At 46.9% G+C, this 16751-nt stretch overlaps 1 protein-coding gene across 1 annotated transcript in view; it reads right to left on the bottom strand.

Annotated features, from left to right (window-relative positions):
- Positions 1-16751, bottom strand: part of LOC124593988 (protein bowel-like) — a 295269-nt gene that overhangs the window by 9831 nt on the left and 268687 nt on the right. The window contains exon 3 of the mRNA XM_047132340.1: positions 5219-5539. Coding sequence (XP_046988296.1) covers positions 5219-5539 — 321 coding nt within the window. The remainder of the gene's footprint in view (positions 1-5218; positions 5540-16751) is intronic.

Raw genomic sequence — 16751 nt, 5'->3', positions numbered from 1 at the left:
TAACTTCTAAGCTCATCAGTCCGCTAGAACTTAGAACTACTTAAACCTAACTAACCTAAGGACATCACACACATCCATGTCCGAGGCAGGATTCGAACCTGCGACTGTAGTGGTCGCGCGGTTCCAGACTGTAGCGCCTAGAACCACTCGGCCACTCCGGCCGACCTAAAGGACGTCATTCACAAGATGTCCACGATGGGGGCGCGAATTGTCATCCATGAAAACGAATGCCTCGTCAACATGCTGCCGATATGGTTGCACTATCGATCGGAAGATGGCATTCACGTATCGTGCAGCTGTTACGGCGCCTTCCATGACCACCAGCGGTATACGTCAGCCCCACATAATGCCATCCCAAAACAGCAGGGAACTTCCACCTTGCTGCACTCGCTGGACAGTGTGTCTAAGGCGTTCAGCCTGATCGGGTTGCCTCCAGACACGTCTCCGACGATTGTCTGGTTGAATGCGTGTGCGACACTGTTCGGTGAAGAAAACCTGATGCCAATCTTGACCTGTCCATTCGGCGTGTTTTGGACCCATCTGTACCGCGCTGCATGGTATCGTGGTTGCAAAGATCAACCTCGCCATGGACGTCTGGAGCGAAGTTGCACATCATGCAACCTATTGCGCACAGTTTGAGTCGTAACATGACGTCCTGTGGCTGCACGAAAAGCATTATTCAACATGGTGGCGTTACTGTCAGGGTTCCTCCGTAGGTAGCGGTCGACGAATACAGTAGTAGCCCTTGGGAGGCCGGAGCGATGCATGTCAACGACAGTTCCTGTCTCTCTGTATCTCCTCCATGTCCGAACAACATCGCTTTGGTTCACTCCGAAACGGCTGGACACTTCCCCTGTTGAGAGCCCTTCCTGGCGCAATGTAACAATGCGGACGCGAACAGCTGTACTGACCGTCTAGGCATGGTTGAGCTACAGACAACACGAGTCGTGTACCTCCTTCCTGGTGGAATGACTGGAACTAATCGGCTGTCGGACCCCCTCCGTCTAATAGGCGCTGCTCATACGTGGTTGTTTACATCTTTGGGCGTGTTTAGTGACATCTCTGAACAGTGAAAGGGACTGTGTCTGTGATACAATATCCACAGTCAACGTCTATCTTCAAGAGTTCCGGGAACCGGGGGAATTGTAAACTTTTGTTGATCTGTGTATAACAGGATTAGAATAACAGGTGGATAGAGAGTCGAACACAGCTGAGCATGAAAGGGGTCAACCTTGCCGCTTCGCTGTTACCCAGGCACGTTATCCAGCCTCGGCTGCAAGTGTTGTGGGACTCCCTACTAGACATCACTCACTAGCGTGCAGTATTGCAGGATCTTAATAGCCTTTTCACGTTTCTGTGCACTTTTGCTGCCAAATTTAGACATTCAGTTTGGAGCCGCCAGTGATGTGCTCTATGACACCACTGGACACATCATCTTTACAGACGAGTCCCGGTTCTGCGAACAGCATCATGATGGACTTACTCACGTATGGAGGCTCTGACAACAGCGAACGTTGCACACTATATCCGTCGTCGTTATACCTTGTGGTAATAAATAAAGTCCAGCCACTCACAGAGGTTCGGTTTCGGCTGTAATTATCATAGAAACTTCGTTGACATTCTAATGTGTGCATGCTGAACCGATTTACGCTGAAAAAAAAGTTAGTTCCAATTTTGGCCACCAGGTGCAAATCTGGCGTTGTGAGTGCAATAAAGACGTACAGTGAAACCTCGCTTAACGTGCACCTCCCATAACGCACAATTCGCATAACTACCAAAACAATTGCTAAAAAAATACCTGGCTTAACGAGCGACGTTTCCCATGACGAGTGAGGACGATTTAGACTAACGTCACCAGCCGCTCGCGCGTCGCGGAGGAAACGTTCAACAACATGAACGCCTGTCATTGTCGGCAGCGGCATATGAATAATGTCTTTAGTATGTACTGCAGTTTCGGTTTAGCGCTCTTTCTGCTACCATCTTAGTGCAACTTGTGATCACACAGTTTTCTAAACTTTTATTCAGATAGTGTTTTTTTGTGCACAAATTCTAATAACCTTCGTAGAAATGTCCCCAAAAATAAAGCGGTAAGAAGATGCCCAGAAGAGAAAGAAAATGAACTTAAAAATGAAACGCAAAATCACTGAAAAACGCGAGCGTGGTGTGAGCGTTATGCTTTATCACGCACATACAATCTGTCTACATTAACTATTTGCACTATCCTCAAGAATAAGGACAAGATTATGGAGACAGACGCTTCAAAGTGAGTGACAAGAGTATCAAAACAACGGTTTCATATTCTGGACGATGTCGAAGGGTTGCTCCTTATATGGATACGCGAAAAGAAACTGCAAGGCGACACTATTAACAAGAACATAATTTGTGCGCTAAATTTCGCATGTTCTATACCCCAATTCGTCTACAGATTTACCTTTATGATTCCTCCTATAGTGTAAGCGCACAACGATAAAATTTGTTATTTTATATCTTTCCTGATGTTGAAATTTTAATGATAGTGGCGTACATTCTACGCTAAGCATTCTGTCCATTTCTAATAACGGACCTTCTGAATAAGAGAAGTAGTTCTTCCCGCCGACATTCTTTGAGAGATGTTTTATGGTTTTCTTTCCATTTCAAATTTTTTTTATGTACTCACTTCTCTGCCTACAGGGATTCTGTCACCTAAAAAGCTGTACAGATGAAAATGCACAACTACAAATTTAATGGGGCCAGCGGCTATACCAGTAGTTGTGCATGGAAGCGGTCGCTCGATGCCGAACTGCTACAGACACTGATAATGCTGTTCTGTCACAGACATCGACATTGTCTCTGGTAGCCTGTGGAAGTTCCACCATTTTGGGACGTCCAGTTGAGATAAAACGGCCACCTACATGAGAACGTAGCCGCGCTCTATCAGTACGACAGTTGGACTTGACCACGTCTACAACGATTTGGTGTACACTATGTCACCACAAATGTTCAGACACCTATTAGTGGACATTAATATAGGGAGTGTCCACCATTCGCCTTCATGACAGCTTGAACTCTGCTGGAGACACATTCAAGGAGGCATCTGGATGTGTGTGGAGGAATGACAGGCCATTCTTCCTCAAGAGTCGACATCACTGAAGATAGTGATGTTGGACGCTGGATGAAAATCGACATTTTGCCTCATCCTGAAGGTGTTCCATTGGGTTTAGATCGCAACCCTGAGCAGGACAGTCCATTTGAGGAATTTTACTGTCCACAAACCATTGCCCAAGAGATGCTACTTTGTGACAGGCCGCACTGTCATGCGGAAACTAAAGATCACCGTCTCCAAAATGTCGTTTACTGCACGTAGCACACAGCATTTAGCGTTATCTTAAGCGCAATAAGGGAGTCACACCCTACCCCAAAATGCAACATCTCGACCTCGGCACTTCTCTGTTGGTACTACACGTGATGGCAGGTAACTTTCTCCAGACATTCGCCAAACCCAAACCTTTCCATCGGATTGCCACAGGCAGGGTATAGCAATCATCCATTGTCCAATGGCTTCGCTCTTTACACCACCTCAAGCATCGTTTAGCACTAACGACAGAAATGTGTGACTTAGGAGGAGCTCCTTGGCCATTGTGCCCCATTCTTTTTAACCCTCCACACGCATTCATTCTGCCACCTGGGCAGTTTATGTATATATCAACAACAACAATTTTCTGCAAATATTATAACTTTATTTTTTTTCGGCATTCATGTTAATACCGCAAGTGAGTTAAGTATTTTCCCATACATTGACTCTACTGTAGGCAAAAAAAGTAATACCTCTCAACAAAGTATGTTATACCTATCCGTATGAAGATCTACGTACAAGCATCAGTTGTACAGCAAATGCTGGAGTGTGACAAAATTTCCTAACTGTCGATATATACACTGATGAAAAAAATCGCAAGGCCAAAAAATGATTAATGTATAGTAATGAAATGATGGTAATTCATTTGTCTAGGTAACAGTTGTAACTTATTAACGCTGCAATATCGCTGGTTAATGCAAGCACGAGATATGCCATTGTACATGTGAAATGCCGGTACATTAATAACGGCTGTAACCGCCAGAATGTTTTTTTGCGTGCGAGACTGTTTGTGTTCATTTTTAAAGTACTTCCTGCCACACCGCTGCTCTCCAAAATTACTGAAACTTTTGTATCTAGTTATATTTATGTCATGGAAAACATTAAGTGGGTTTTTGCTAAAGACAATTTTTTTCAACATTGGAGAGTTTTTAAAGAATTTAATATTATTACTTTAAATTTTGTTATTTAATAACATGTCTCCATCTTCTGCCAGGAATGAATATTTCCAATTCTTCGTAAAAGTCCTTTTTGATGGTCCTTGTCCATTTTATGTAATATATAAAGATCATACCCAATATCATGGAATGGATGGCTTGCGTTTTTTATGTCAGTGGCTATTGCTGATTTATTTATTGTATTAATTACAATGTAAAAATAATTGTAATTGCACCTTATGTTGGCAGCATGTCACCGAATTCGTCGTACGAATAAAATATCAGAAGCAAGTGATTGTTGCAGTATATATTACATCACAAAAAAACTTGCAACACGGTAATATCTCTCAAAAAACACCCATATAACATGGTTAAATTTAGTCATGTTACCTATGACTTATCATCCCGGACATCGAATGGCAGTTCCTCATTCCTTACAGATACAGACCGAGCGAGGTGGCGCAGTGGTTAGCACACTGGACTCGCATTCGGGAGGACGACGGTTCAATCCCGTCTCCGGCCATCCTGATTTAGGTTTTCCGTGATTTCCCTAAATCGTTTCAGGCAAATGCCGGGATGGTTCCTTTGAAAGGGCACGGCCGATTTCCTTCCCAATCCTTCCCTAACCCGAGCTTGCGCTCCGTCTCTAACGACCTCGTTGTCGACGGGACGTTAAACACTAACACTAACTACTACTACTACAGATACAGTACGCTGCGAGATACTTACGTTGTGGTGGCACCTCGTCGTAGGCGGCGGGCTGCCACGGCGACCAAACAGCTGCGGCGGTGTGGGCGGCGTGCGGGGCGGCGGTGGTGTGAGGCAACGCGGCGGGGGCGGCGGCATCGAGGGCGGCGGCAGCCCCAGGGCGGCGGCAGAGCCCGCGGCGGGAGGCGGTGGGGGCGGCGCCATGCCCGGCGGCAGGTGGGGCGGCACGTGGGGCGGCGGGGGAGGTGCGTGCGGCGGGGGCGGCGAGTCGGAGTCCGGCCCCGGCGGCACGTCGCCCACGGCGTGCGTCAGCGCGTGCCGGCGCAGGTCGCAGTTGCGGCGGAATACCTTGCCGCACGCGTTACACTCGTACGGCTTGTGGTCGGTGTGCGTCAGCAGGTGCGTCTTGAGGTTGGAGCGCTGGTTGAAGCTGCGCGCGCACACGGGGCACTTGTGCGGCGACTCCTCCATGTGCAGGATCTTGTGCACCGCCAGCGTGCGCGACTGGCAGAAGCCCTTGCCGCACTCCCCGCACTTGAACGGCTTCTCCTTGCTGTGGATGTACCTGGAACACAGGCGCAGCAAATGCTATATTAGCTGCGTTTCACACACCACTATCGTGGCAGAAAGCTGTGCACGTTCTTAAGAATTAATCTTTTACTCTGCATTTTACCTTCCCTATGCTTACATCAAAAGTTAAAACTTTCAAGCAAAATTTTACAATCGCTTCGAATGCTGGTGTGAAATTTCCTGCCACATTAAAACTGTATGCCGGAACTCTGCATCTTCCATCTCTCTCTGCTTCCTTCCATGCTGTACAGAAGTTTTCCTGCTTACTTTGAAGGAGAAGCACTCGCGGAAGGCCGGCCGGTGTGGCCGAGCGGCTCTAGGCGACCGCTACGATCGCAGGTTCGAATCCTGCCTCGGGCATGGATGTGTGTGATGTCCTTAGGTTAGTTAGGTTTTAGTAGTTCTAAGTTCTAGGGGACTGATGACCTCAGCAGTTAAGTCCCATAGTGCTCAGAGCCATTTGAACCATTTTGCCACTCGTGGAAGAAAGGAAGACTTAGCCAAGGCCTAGGGGATTGATTCGAGAATGAATCTCTCACTCTGTATCTTACTAGCCGATTAAACGTCTGTGCCCGACCGCGACTCGATCCCAGAATCTTGCTTTCAACTACAGAGCTATTCCGGCACGACTCACGACGCTTTAGGGAGTGCTACACCTGTAAGGTATGCATGAGAACTTCTGTACAGGAGGAGGAGGAGATTAGTGTTTAACGTCCCGTCGACAACGAGGTCATTAGAGACGGAGCGCAAGCTCGGGTTAGGGAAGGATGGGGAAGGAAATCGGCCGTGCCCTTTCAAAGGAACCATCCCGGCATTTGCCTGAAGCGATTTAGGGAAATCACGGAAAACCTATAAATCAGGATGGCCGGAGACGGGATTGAACCGTCGTCCTCCCGAATGCGAGTCCAGTGTGCTAACCATTGCGCCACCTCGCTTGGTCTTCTGTACAGTTTGGAAGGTAGAACGGAGGTACTGGTACATTCTGGAGGTTTTCCACATTATGGTGGACTGTGCTAGACCCGCAACTGCGGTCTTCATTTGAATAAGAAATTCCGGTTGGCAGCTACTGTGTGACTTGTTATTGGAGACATTTTTCCTTATATGGTGGTACGATTCCGTATGAGCAACAAATGACATATCAGGAAATGGAAGATCTTCAAATGGCTCTGAGCACTATGGCACAACATCTGAGGTCACCAATCACCTAAAACTTAGAACTACGTAAACCTAACTAACCTAAGGACATCACACACATCCTTGCCCGAGGCAGGATTCGAACCTGCGACCGTATCAGTCGCGCGGTTCCCGCCTGAAGCCCCTAGAACAGCTCGGCCACACCGGCCGGCCTTGGAAGATCTGTACGATGTTGGAAGATTAGGATTTAAAATCCCATCGACGATCGCTGGAGACGAAAAGTAAGCTGCGGAAGGAAATCTGCCGCGCCCATTCCAAAGGAACCGTCCCAGCATTTGTCTTAATTTCGTGAAACCACAGTACACCTAACTTTTGATCGTTGTACTGCTAACAGAACGGACGTCTTTCCGAATCAATGACTCCATATTGAAATTTTTTATCAATATTAGGGAAAAATACTTTTTGTGAGGAGCTTTTGGGGAAACGGAAACCTAGGAGAAATTTTTGCAGCAGAAAATTTCGGCACCCGGGAAACTGGGGAAGCATTTTATCTACCTAGCCTTACTGCTGATGCCTTCTGATAGCTTGGTTCAAGCAACACATATTTCGTTTTCTAGATATTCACTAGATGTCACTCTTGTCTTCAGTTCAATCGCTCACCTTTCCTTTTGTAGGAGACTTAACACTCACTGCGGTGATACCTCTCCGTGACGTCACTATGACGTGTACTGCCCAGCTTCGATCGTTTGGGGTGCTTGTACAGGTGCTACGCTGATGTTAAATCAATAGGGCAATGAAAAAACCATGAAGAAAGCAAATGCGACGCCCCTAGAACAGTTTTTTTCTGGCCAGACCTTTGTTTTTATTTACAAATTAAAAATTTTAGTTTACGTAGTACGATTTTTGTGATATGCACAATACTTTTACGGCCCTGAACACTCATTTCCACCTCCTCAAGATACCAACACTGATGACAAACAACAGTTTAAAGGAAAAAGGATATTTGGGGAAAAGTTACCGAAATAGTATGACTTTGGGGTATTTTATGTCTGCTATTAGGGAATTTCCAAAATTCAGTCTGGAAACGCTGTTCCGAACGCGAGTCTAATGTCTTAGCACTTCGTCATCTCACTCGATGGTGAGACGAACAGTATGCCAGCAAGTAGTTAGAGGGAGAAGTTAGAAGATGGAAACAGACGTGCTGAATACTCCACTGGTTGCAAGGTCTTCCATAACATTAAATTATTTACACGCATTGACCTGTACGCAGTGTAGTAACATGAAACGTAACGTGTCTTCTTTGCACATGCTCCATCTGCTGATATGAGCCTCCAAACTCTTCTGCGAGTTTATTGACTTTAGACAACTGTTGTTGCGCACCTGATCGTTGATCTAAACTTTTTCAGCCAGTATACCTTCCTGATCGAGAGACATTTCCCATTAACCGCTCCTAAACCACGTTGGACCTAGAGCATCATCTCCATAAGTTTACATCAAAAGGTAAAACTTCCAAGCAAAATTTCACAATGGCTACGAATGCTGTACCATCACTCAATAACATTACAGAAACTCGAGCAGTCGGAAACTAAACGGGAGATCAGCAAAGTGGCTACGAGATAGGTGATGACAAATATACTGCTGCCAATGAATAGTTGCTACGATGATTCGTTGCTACTGAAAAATTTCAGTTTTTTGAATAGGTTCACGTATAGGGGACTCATCAGGGACCGCCGCAATTTGCCTCGAGTCCTGAGCTTCATAGAATATCCGTTGGAGTTACGCTGTCAACCTTTGACTATTCAGCTGACAAAGCGTTTCCTGCGAAAGGCAGAGAACGGAATTTGTGTCTCGCCTCGGTACAAAGCTTTAATATTTCACAATAGTTATTTCAGCGTCCTCATCTCTACGCCGAAGAGCGGTCCTTTGTTGCTCCAGAGGAAGCGGACAACAACAGCAGACATGAAAATGCTGAGCAGTAATCAATCACTTCGCGACGAAGGTTCAAATCATAATACAATAGCCCTCCCTCACGCAAGATTTAGACCGCGCATTAACACACCCGGCCCAGTGAGCATCTGGCAGTACAAAAGACATATTCCAGACAGTAGCGTCGTCTACGGTTAACAAAGCCGTAAGCTCATGTCATCGAGCTCTTTCTGCTTTGTACCCGTGCACAAACACATCGCCGAAATTAATCATTCTAAAAAGACATTAGAAATTATAATCTATTTTCTAGACTAATGTAAAACTCTTCCCATTGCAGAATTAAAATTAAATGTCATATGGCTTTGTTGCTGGGATATCCTACGGTATGCGCTAAAAATGGCTCTGAGCACTATGGGACTTGACTTCTAAGGTCATCAGTCCCCTAGACTTAGGACTACTTAAACCTAACTAACCTAAGGACATCACACACATCCATGCCCGAGGCAGGATTCGAATTTGCGACCGTAGCTGCAGCGCAGTTCCGAACTGAAGCGCCTAGAACCGCTCGGCCACAACAGCCGGCTACGGCATGGGTTCAGCCACTTGGTGCAAAGGGTGTTCTATTTCTGCGCACATTGTCTCTTGAGAGTTGTGACGGATATGTTTTTGTACAATGTAGATGTGTCCAGTATTATGTTTGAAACTTCTTGGCAGATTAAAACTGTGTGCCGCACCGAGACTCGAACTCGAGACCTTTGCCTTTCGCGGGCAAGTGCTCTACCAACTGAACTACCCAAGCACGACTCACGCCCCGTCCTCACAGCTTTAATTCCGCAAGTACCTCGTCTGGAACTTTCTTCCAGGGGTGCTAGTTCTGCAAGGTATGCAGGAGAGCTTCTGCGAAGTTTGGAGGGTAGGAGACGAGGTACTGACGGAATTAAAGCTGTGAGGACGGGGCGTGAGTCGTGCTTGGGTAGCTCAGTTGGTAGAGCACTTGCCCGCGAAAGGCAAAGGGTCCCGAGTTCGAGTCTCGGTCCGGCACACAGTTTTAATCTGCCAGGAAGTTTCATATCAGCGCACACTCCGCTGCAGAGTGAAAATCTCATTCTGGAGAGTTATGTTTGTGTTGCATAATGATGGGAGAAGGGAGAGGGTGATACCCGCTACTGGCACATATCCTATTCCTGTTGATTAAGCTTAACGTCCCCATCCGACGGACGGGTCACCATCAACTGCATCGCATACCCTTACTTCATGAGACACCGCAGAGAGGTTTTTGACTTTACTCCAGGACATTGGCTCAAACACTCGTGATCAGGAACTTTATGCCAGCACCTCTCCTCTACAACGATTTTAAAAGAAGGCTTGCCATCATTGCTAGAATACTTTCTGGCACCAACGGATCACTCTGTATTTCGAAACAGCAGTTGAAATAATAGGCTCAGGGCGAGTAAGTATCAGGACAGGCTGCTTCGCTCAGAGTGCAGATTTCATCTTTTGCTTTATTCTCGGTAAAGGTATTTGTACGCTTAGAACCATTGAGGAACTGGAAGCTACAGGTAATGAGCTAGAGACTGAATACGATACATTATGTCTGTTTCAGTAGGAGGTGTGTCAAACAGCGTAGTGATGTAGTTCAACATGGCACAAAATAGTGACAACCCAAGAATAATTCAGCTAGCTATAAATGCAAGTATAAGAGCGGACAGACGACAAGACTTTCACTCGTTCTGTTTTGTTCATCGATTTCTTAGCCACTGGTGCGTAACACTAAATCATTCTACATCTCCTATCCCTCCACGAGTCAGGAAAAAAGTACTCAATGACCTATGTCCAAAATCACATTACTTTCCAGAGGAAATTAAGCTTTATGTGTCACCATTCGCATAGCTTCCCTCACGGCATATTCGAGCTGTTTCGCTTTCTGTTGAACAACGAGTGACGTTATCAGCTGCGTCTATGCTTTTCCTATTCCTATCTATCCTTCCACCTTTTCTGCTAAGGTGTTCCTACTATTTCTCGCTCTTCCCCTGACTGACTATTCAACTTCTTCTCCACACTTGATTCCTACTGTAGGGCTACCAAAAATTTCTTATATCTCATTAGTCACATTCGACAAGAACATAATGAGGAAGATGTTCACAAGAATATTAAGAATAGTGCTATCTCCGAATTTCCATCTATTTAGTACTGTGACTCTCAACATTAAACACACACCAAAACAAGTTTTGCATCACCTCAGTTCCCAGAACTCCTGAAGAAAGATGTTGACTGTGGATATTGTATCACAGACACAGTACTTTTCGCCGGCCGCGGTGGTCTCGCGGTTAAGGCGCTCAGTCCAGAACCGCGCGACTGCTACGGTCGCAGGTTCGAATCCTGCCTCGGGCATGGATGTGTGTGATGTCCTTAGGTTAGTTAGGTTTAAGTAGTTCTAAGTTCTAGGGGACTGATGACCACAGAAGTTAAGTCCCATAGTGCTCAGAGCCATTTGAACCATTTGAACACAGTACCTTTCACTGTTCAGAGATGTCACTAAATCCGCCCAAAGATGTAAACAACCGCGCATGAGCAGCACCTATTAGACTGACGGGGGCCGACAGCCGATCAGTTCCAGTCATTTCACCAGGAAGGAGATACACGGCCCGTGTTGTCTGTGGTTCAACCATGCCTAGACGATCAATACCGTGGTTCGATCGCGTCCGCATTGTTACTTTGTGCCAGGAAGGGCTCTCAACAAGGGAAGTGACCAGGCGTCTCGGAGTGAACCAAAGCGATGTTGTTCGGAATTGGAAGAGATACAGAGAGACAGGAACTGTCGATGCCATGCCTCGCTTAGGCCGCGCAAGGGCTATTACTGCATTGGATGACCGCTACCTCCGGATTATGGCTCGAACGAACACTGACAGCAACACCACCATGTTGAATGATGCTTTTCGTGCAGCCACAGAACGTCATGTTACGACTCAAACTGTGCGCAGTAGGCTGCATGATGTGCAAGTTCACTCGTGACGTCCATGGCGAGGTCCGTCTTTGCAACTACGACACCATGCAGCGCGGTACAGATGGGCCCAACAACATGCCGAATGGACCGCTCAGGATTGGCATCACGTTCTCTTCACCAATGAGTGTTGCATATGCCTTCAACCAGACAATCGTCGGAGACGTGTTTGGAGGCAACCCGGTCAGGCTAAACGCCTTAGACACACTGTCCAGCGAGTGCAGCAAGTTGAAGGTTCCCTTTTGTTTTGGGGTGGCATTATGTGGGGCCGACGTACGCCGCTGGTGGTCATGGAAGGCGACGTAACGGCTGTACGATACGTGAATGCCATCCTCCGACCGATAGTACAACCATATCGGCAACATACTGGCGAGGCATTCGTATTCATGGACAACAGTTCGCACCCCCACCGTGCACATCTTGTGAATGACTTCCTTCAGGGTAACAACATCGCTCGACTACAGTGGCCAGCATGTTCTCCAGACATGAACCCTATCGAACAAGCCTGGCATAGATTGAAAAGGGCTGTTTATGGACGACGTGACCCACCAACCACTCTGAGGGATCTACGCCGAATCGCCGTTTAGGAGTGGGACAATCTGGACCAAAAGTGCCTTGCTGAACTTGTGAATAGTATGCCACGCCGAATACATGCATGCATCAATGCTGTACGGTGGTACAACATGCAATGTGTGGTTTTCATGAGCAATAAAAAGGACAGAAATGATGTTTATGTTGATCTCTATTCCAATTTCCCGTACAAATTCTGGAACTTTCGGAATCGAGGTGATCCACAACTTCTTTTGATGTGTGTAGTAACCACTGTGTACTACCTGTGTACTATACTTATTATATTGTTGACTCACTAAGGCTGTCTGATTAGATGCAAGAGGAGTCCCGAGGATCCTAATCTTGCCAGATGACATAAATGCATAAATAAATGAATAACAAGGCACTACACCTGTGACAGTACGGTACTAGTTAAACAGTCAGCGCGCCAGCTGTGGAGAGTGGGACACATCTAGGTCAGGACTTGCGCGGTCCTCCACCGCGTGACGTCATAAAGTTGCCTCTGTAGCGACGGGCGACACACTCATTCTCCGGCGAACGTTACGCAAGCCCTGGAGCCCAGCAACGAGCAGTTAGCACGTCAGCTCTGTGCTCGTAAAACAGAGTGTCACTCTCCCTCTGTACGACACGCGACGCCCGGCGAAGTTCTAGAGAATTTGTGTCACATTCACTTCCATTACAATCATCTGCCACTCGGTTGTCCAGATATTATGATTTCTTGAACGATAGGCGCACAAAAGATTAAATGTAGCAGAATTTAACACGAGAGAGATGATGTGGAAGATTAACCGAATCGTATAAAATGACGAGCAGTAGTCTCAGGATATTGCTATGACATTTAAAACATATGATGGACTCAGCTCGCAGATGCCCGCTTCATTATATGCGTACACGGAGTTCAGTTTCTAGTTAATAGATGGCTCTTATATGTATTCTAAAACGAAGTACATATCACGTGTGTCACGTCGTAGCTGATCTCACAGTCGGTAAACAACCAAAATGCTGAAGAGAGCAGTTCGTAGTGATGGTTAAGAGGGATTACAGAAGCTTGTGAATACTGAAACTTCTTGGCAGATTAAAACTGTGTGCCGGACCGAGACTCGAACTCGGGACCTTTGCCTTTCGCGGGCAAGTGCTCTACCATCTGAGCTACCCAAACACGACTCACAGCTTTACTTCCGCCAGTACCTCGTATCCTACCTTCGACTTTACAGAAGCCCTCCTTCGAACCTTGCAGGACTAGCACTCCTGAAAGAAAGGATATTGCGGAGACATAGCTTAGACACAGCCTGGGGGATGTTTCCAGAATGAGATTTTCACTCTGCAGCGGAGTGTGCACTGATATGAAACTTCCTGGCAGATTAAAACTGTGTGCCGGACCGAGACTGGAACTCGGGACCTTTGCCTATTTTGTGAATACTGTTTTCAACAGTGATAATGGAGTAAGTGATTTGTCTTTCAGTGATTCGGACTCTAAAGAACTGCAAGTAATATAGACCGCAAAGACTCAATAATATTGAGGACTGGTGACTATGGTGGCCAGGAAAATGAGACAGTTCATGCTCTTGTTCACAAAACCAGTCCTGGGCGATGCCGGCTGTATGAAAAGAAGTCTTGTCGTCTTGGATCACAGCATCACCATTGACGAACAAACATTGTACCATGGGATGGATCTGATTAGGCGATATGGCCACATAATTCTCAGCAGTAATGCGATCTCGCAGAGTATACATGGGGCCAGTGGAATACCACGCTATGGCTGCCTGGATAATCGCAGAACCCCCGCTCCCCATGTTTCACTCTTGGTACGCAAACTCGGCCAGAAATTCAAAACAGTGTGAAACGCGCCTCATCCAACGAAGTGATGTTCTTCCATTGTTGCATTTTCCAGGTTTCATGGCTTCGGAACCACATTACCTGCTACGGGAATTGGCATCAAGATGAGTCGTGGTGGAATTCCAGCACGCACTGCATTTCCCTGCTTATGGAGCCCCATTCGTGTTGTTTTGGTCAGCACCAAGCGAGTGTAACATTCCGTTCCGCAGTGACTTTTCAGCTGCCGTTCTCTTACTTTTCGTCACGGTCCTCTTCAATGGTCGTCTGCTACGGTCATTCGACCCACCCTTTCATTCATGTTGTGACTGTAAGGATATTTTACCGCTTTCCTTCGTGCTGTAAGAATCTTCGATACGGCGCCCCTTGAAATACTAGACATTTCAGCTACCTTGGTTACAGAAGTACGCAGCACAAGAGCACCTACAATTTGCCCACGTTCGAATTCATTTAGCTCGAACATAAGGCTCTCACAACTTCGTAGAACACTTCTGACGACGATTAACATTTGCAGCGTACTGAGTGCATTGTACAGGTCCCGATAGAGGTCAAATATAACAGCACAACCTGCTAGTTTAGTCAGCATCTGAATTTATGTTCAAGCATGCATTTTCATATTTTCGTCGAGACCCCTCTAATTCACAGGGCTTTATTGAGTGTGGATGTAACTATAGATTCTGAAAACATATGATTTCCTGGTGACCCCCTATTTCACTACTGTAATCGGCTCGGTTGCTTTCTACTTGCAAGGAAAGGCCGCTGAAGATGATGGGCTGGGCTTTCTCTAACCCTTCTAAATGGGTAGGTGTCGGGGACAACAAGACTCAATTCAAAGGCGAGTATCTACCATGACGGCCTACGTCTCCATCACTAGCAGGGAAAGCTCTAAACGTCCTCGCAGGAAGCAGAAAATTACAGAAGCGCTATTAGTGCGAACGGGGAATCGGCAGTGAAATCGTCTCCATGCGGCCATTGATTGGTTGGAAGGCCTGAAAGTTGAACAGTCTAATTTCGTGCAGCGGTCTAGAGCTCTGGAAATCTAGAAGTCGGCCGGCAACCCTCGTGTTGGTAAGGCGGCAAGTCGTAGGTTCTCTGTGGCGGACTTCGTGTTTTTTAGTGACTGTCATTTCGGAAGTATGGAGTTAGTGATCCTTCGAGATGATCGAGGTCAATTTTCCAATAAGGAAAGCCTCCAAAGTATTCTAAAGTGCATTCCCGTGCGTGGGCATCGAGTTCCGCTTAGGCACTTTCTTGTTTTTCTTTGTGATGGTTGTGAATTAGTGAGGCTGGGGTTGCTCGGTAAAAGAGAGGCGTCACAGCACGCGTTTTGTCATTAGGGAGTTGGAGTACCCGAACGTGGCTACCATGTGGCTTGATAACAAATAATTTGATTTTTCGTGCGAATTTGAGAGTGATGTTTTATGTGGTTCTTTGCCTGTTTACTTCCACATTGTATTCCTCTTTTGTTCTTGCGATTATCGGCAAGGGTGGTTAGTAACCAGCTGGATGCGCAGTACCGAACTGTTAGTGATGAATCTTTCCAGTCCAGTGATCACATCTCGTAATCTTTCCTGAAAATAGTCGGATAGTTGCCGGGCCTTTAGATGGTCATATTATTGCGACAACCGTCTATATTCGCCACTCACAGATGGCAAGTGGCAGCACTAGCAGTGGAGGGCATATAAATCGTATAGGGGGGACGTGGGAAACAGTGCAGTCATTGTCGTAATGCGAAAACGGAGCGATTTATCTGGCGTTCAAAAGGGCATGATGACTGGCTTTCGGGCCAAGGGTGGAAGCATTTCGGAAAACCGTTATCGTGCCACCAGGGACAAAGTATATCGTGCATGGCAAAATGGCGCGATTCAAAACCGGTGTCGAGGCAAATGTCGTGCTCCACAGGCTATAAATAACAGGAGCGAACGATGGCTCTGGAGATGTGTACCAGCGAATAGACGTGCAACTGCTGAACAACTGACTGCGCGGATGAACCAAGGGGCTACCAACAGTGTCTCCTCCACGACCGTCCAGCAGGCGCCTGGATCATGTACCCATGCTCACTGCTGTTCATCGGAGACGAAGGCTGGAATGTGCACGCCAGTACCACAACTGCGCGTCCAGTGAATGGCGACAGTCGGCCTTCTCGGATGAATCACGTTTTATGCTCCGCCGGAAAAATGGCCGCTGGCTGTACGACGTGAAATGCCTGAAAGCAAATACCTTGGGGAGTCTTATGCTCTTGGGAAAGTTTTCGTGGCACCCCCTGGGTGATCTCGTTGCTCTGGATGCCACAGTGGATCAACACATATATTCTTCTATCCTTTTGGTGCAGTTTGTTTCTCCTCGGCACCTACCAGCGCGACAATGCGACGTACCAAACAGCTTGCAGTGCACGTGCGTAGCTCAAGAGCACCAGGATGAGTTTACCCTACTCCCCTGGCAGCCAAACTCCTCGGATTTAAACCCAAGCTATAATCTGTCGGACCACCTCGATCGGCTGTTGTTCGCGTCATGGATCCTCAACCGAGGAACCTAGCGCAGCTGACCACGGCAGTGAAGTCGGCCACGTGCCTATCAGTACCTTCCACAACAGCACTGACTCTCTTCCTGCACGTTTCGCACTGCAAAAGGTGTTATTCTGGCTTATGGTGTAGGTGGTCATACTAATGTGGGTGGACAGTGTAATTATTGGCTTTTGAGTTGTGACCTTTCACCCTGTCTCGCGAATCAAACCAACGCTGAC

Source organism: Schistocerca americana, chromosome 2, assembly GCF_021461395.2.
Source record: "Schistocerca americana isolate TAMUIC-IGC-003095 chromosome 2, iqSchAmer2.1, whole genome shotgun sequence".
Lineage (NCBI taxonomy): Eukaryota > Metazoa > Arthropoda > Insecta > Orthoptera > Acrididae > Schistocerca > Schistocerca americana.
The sequence above is the reverse complement of the archived record's forward strand: the minus strand, read 5'-3'. Positions and strand labels throughout refer to the sequence as shown.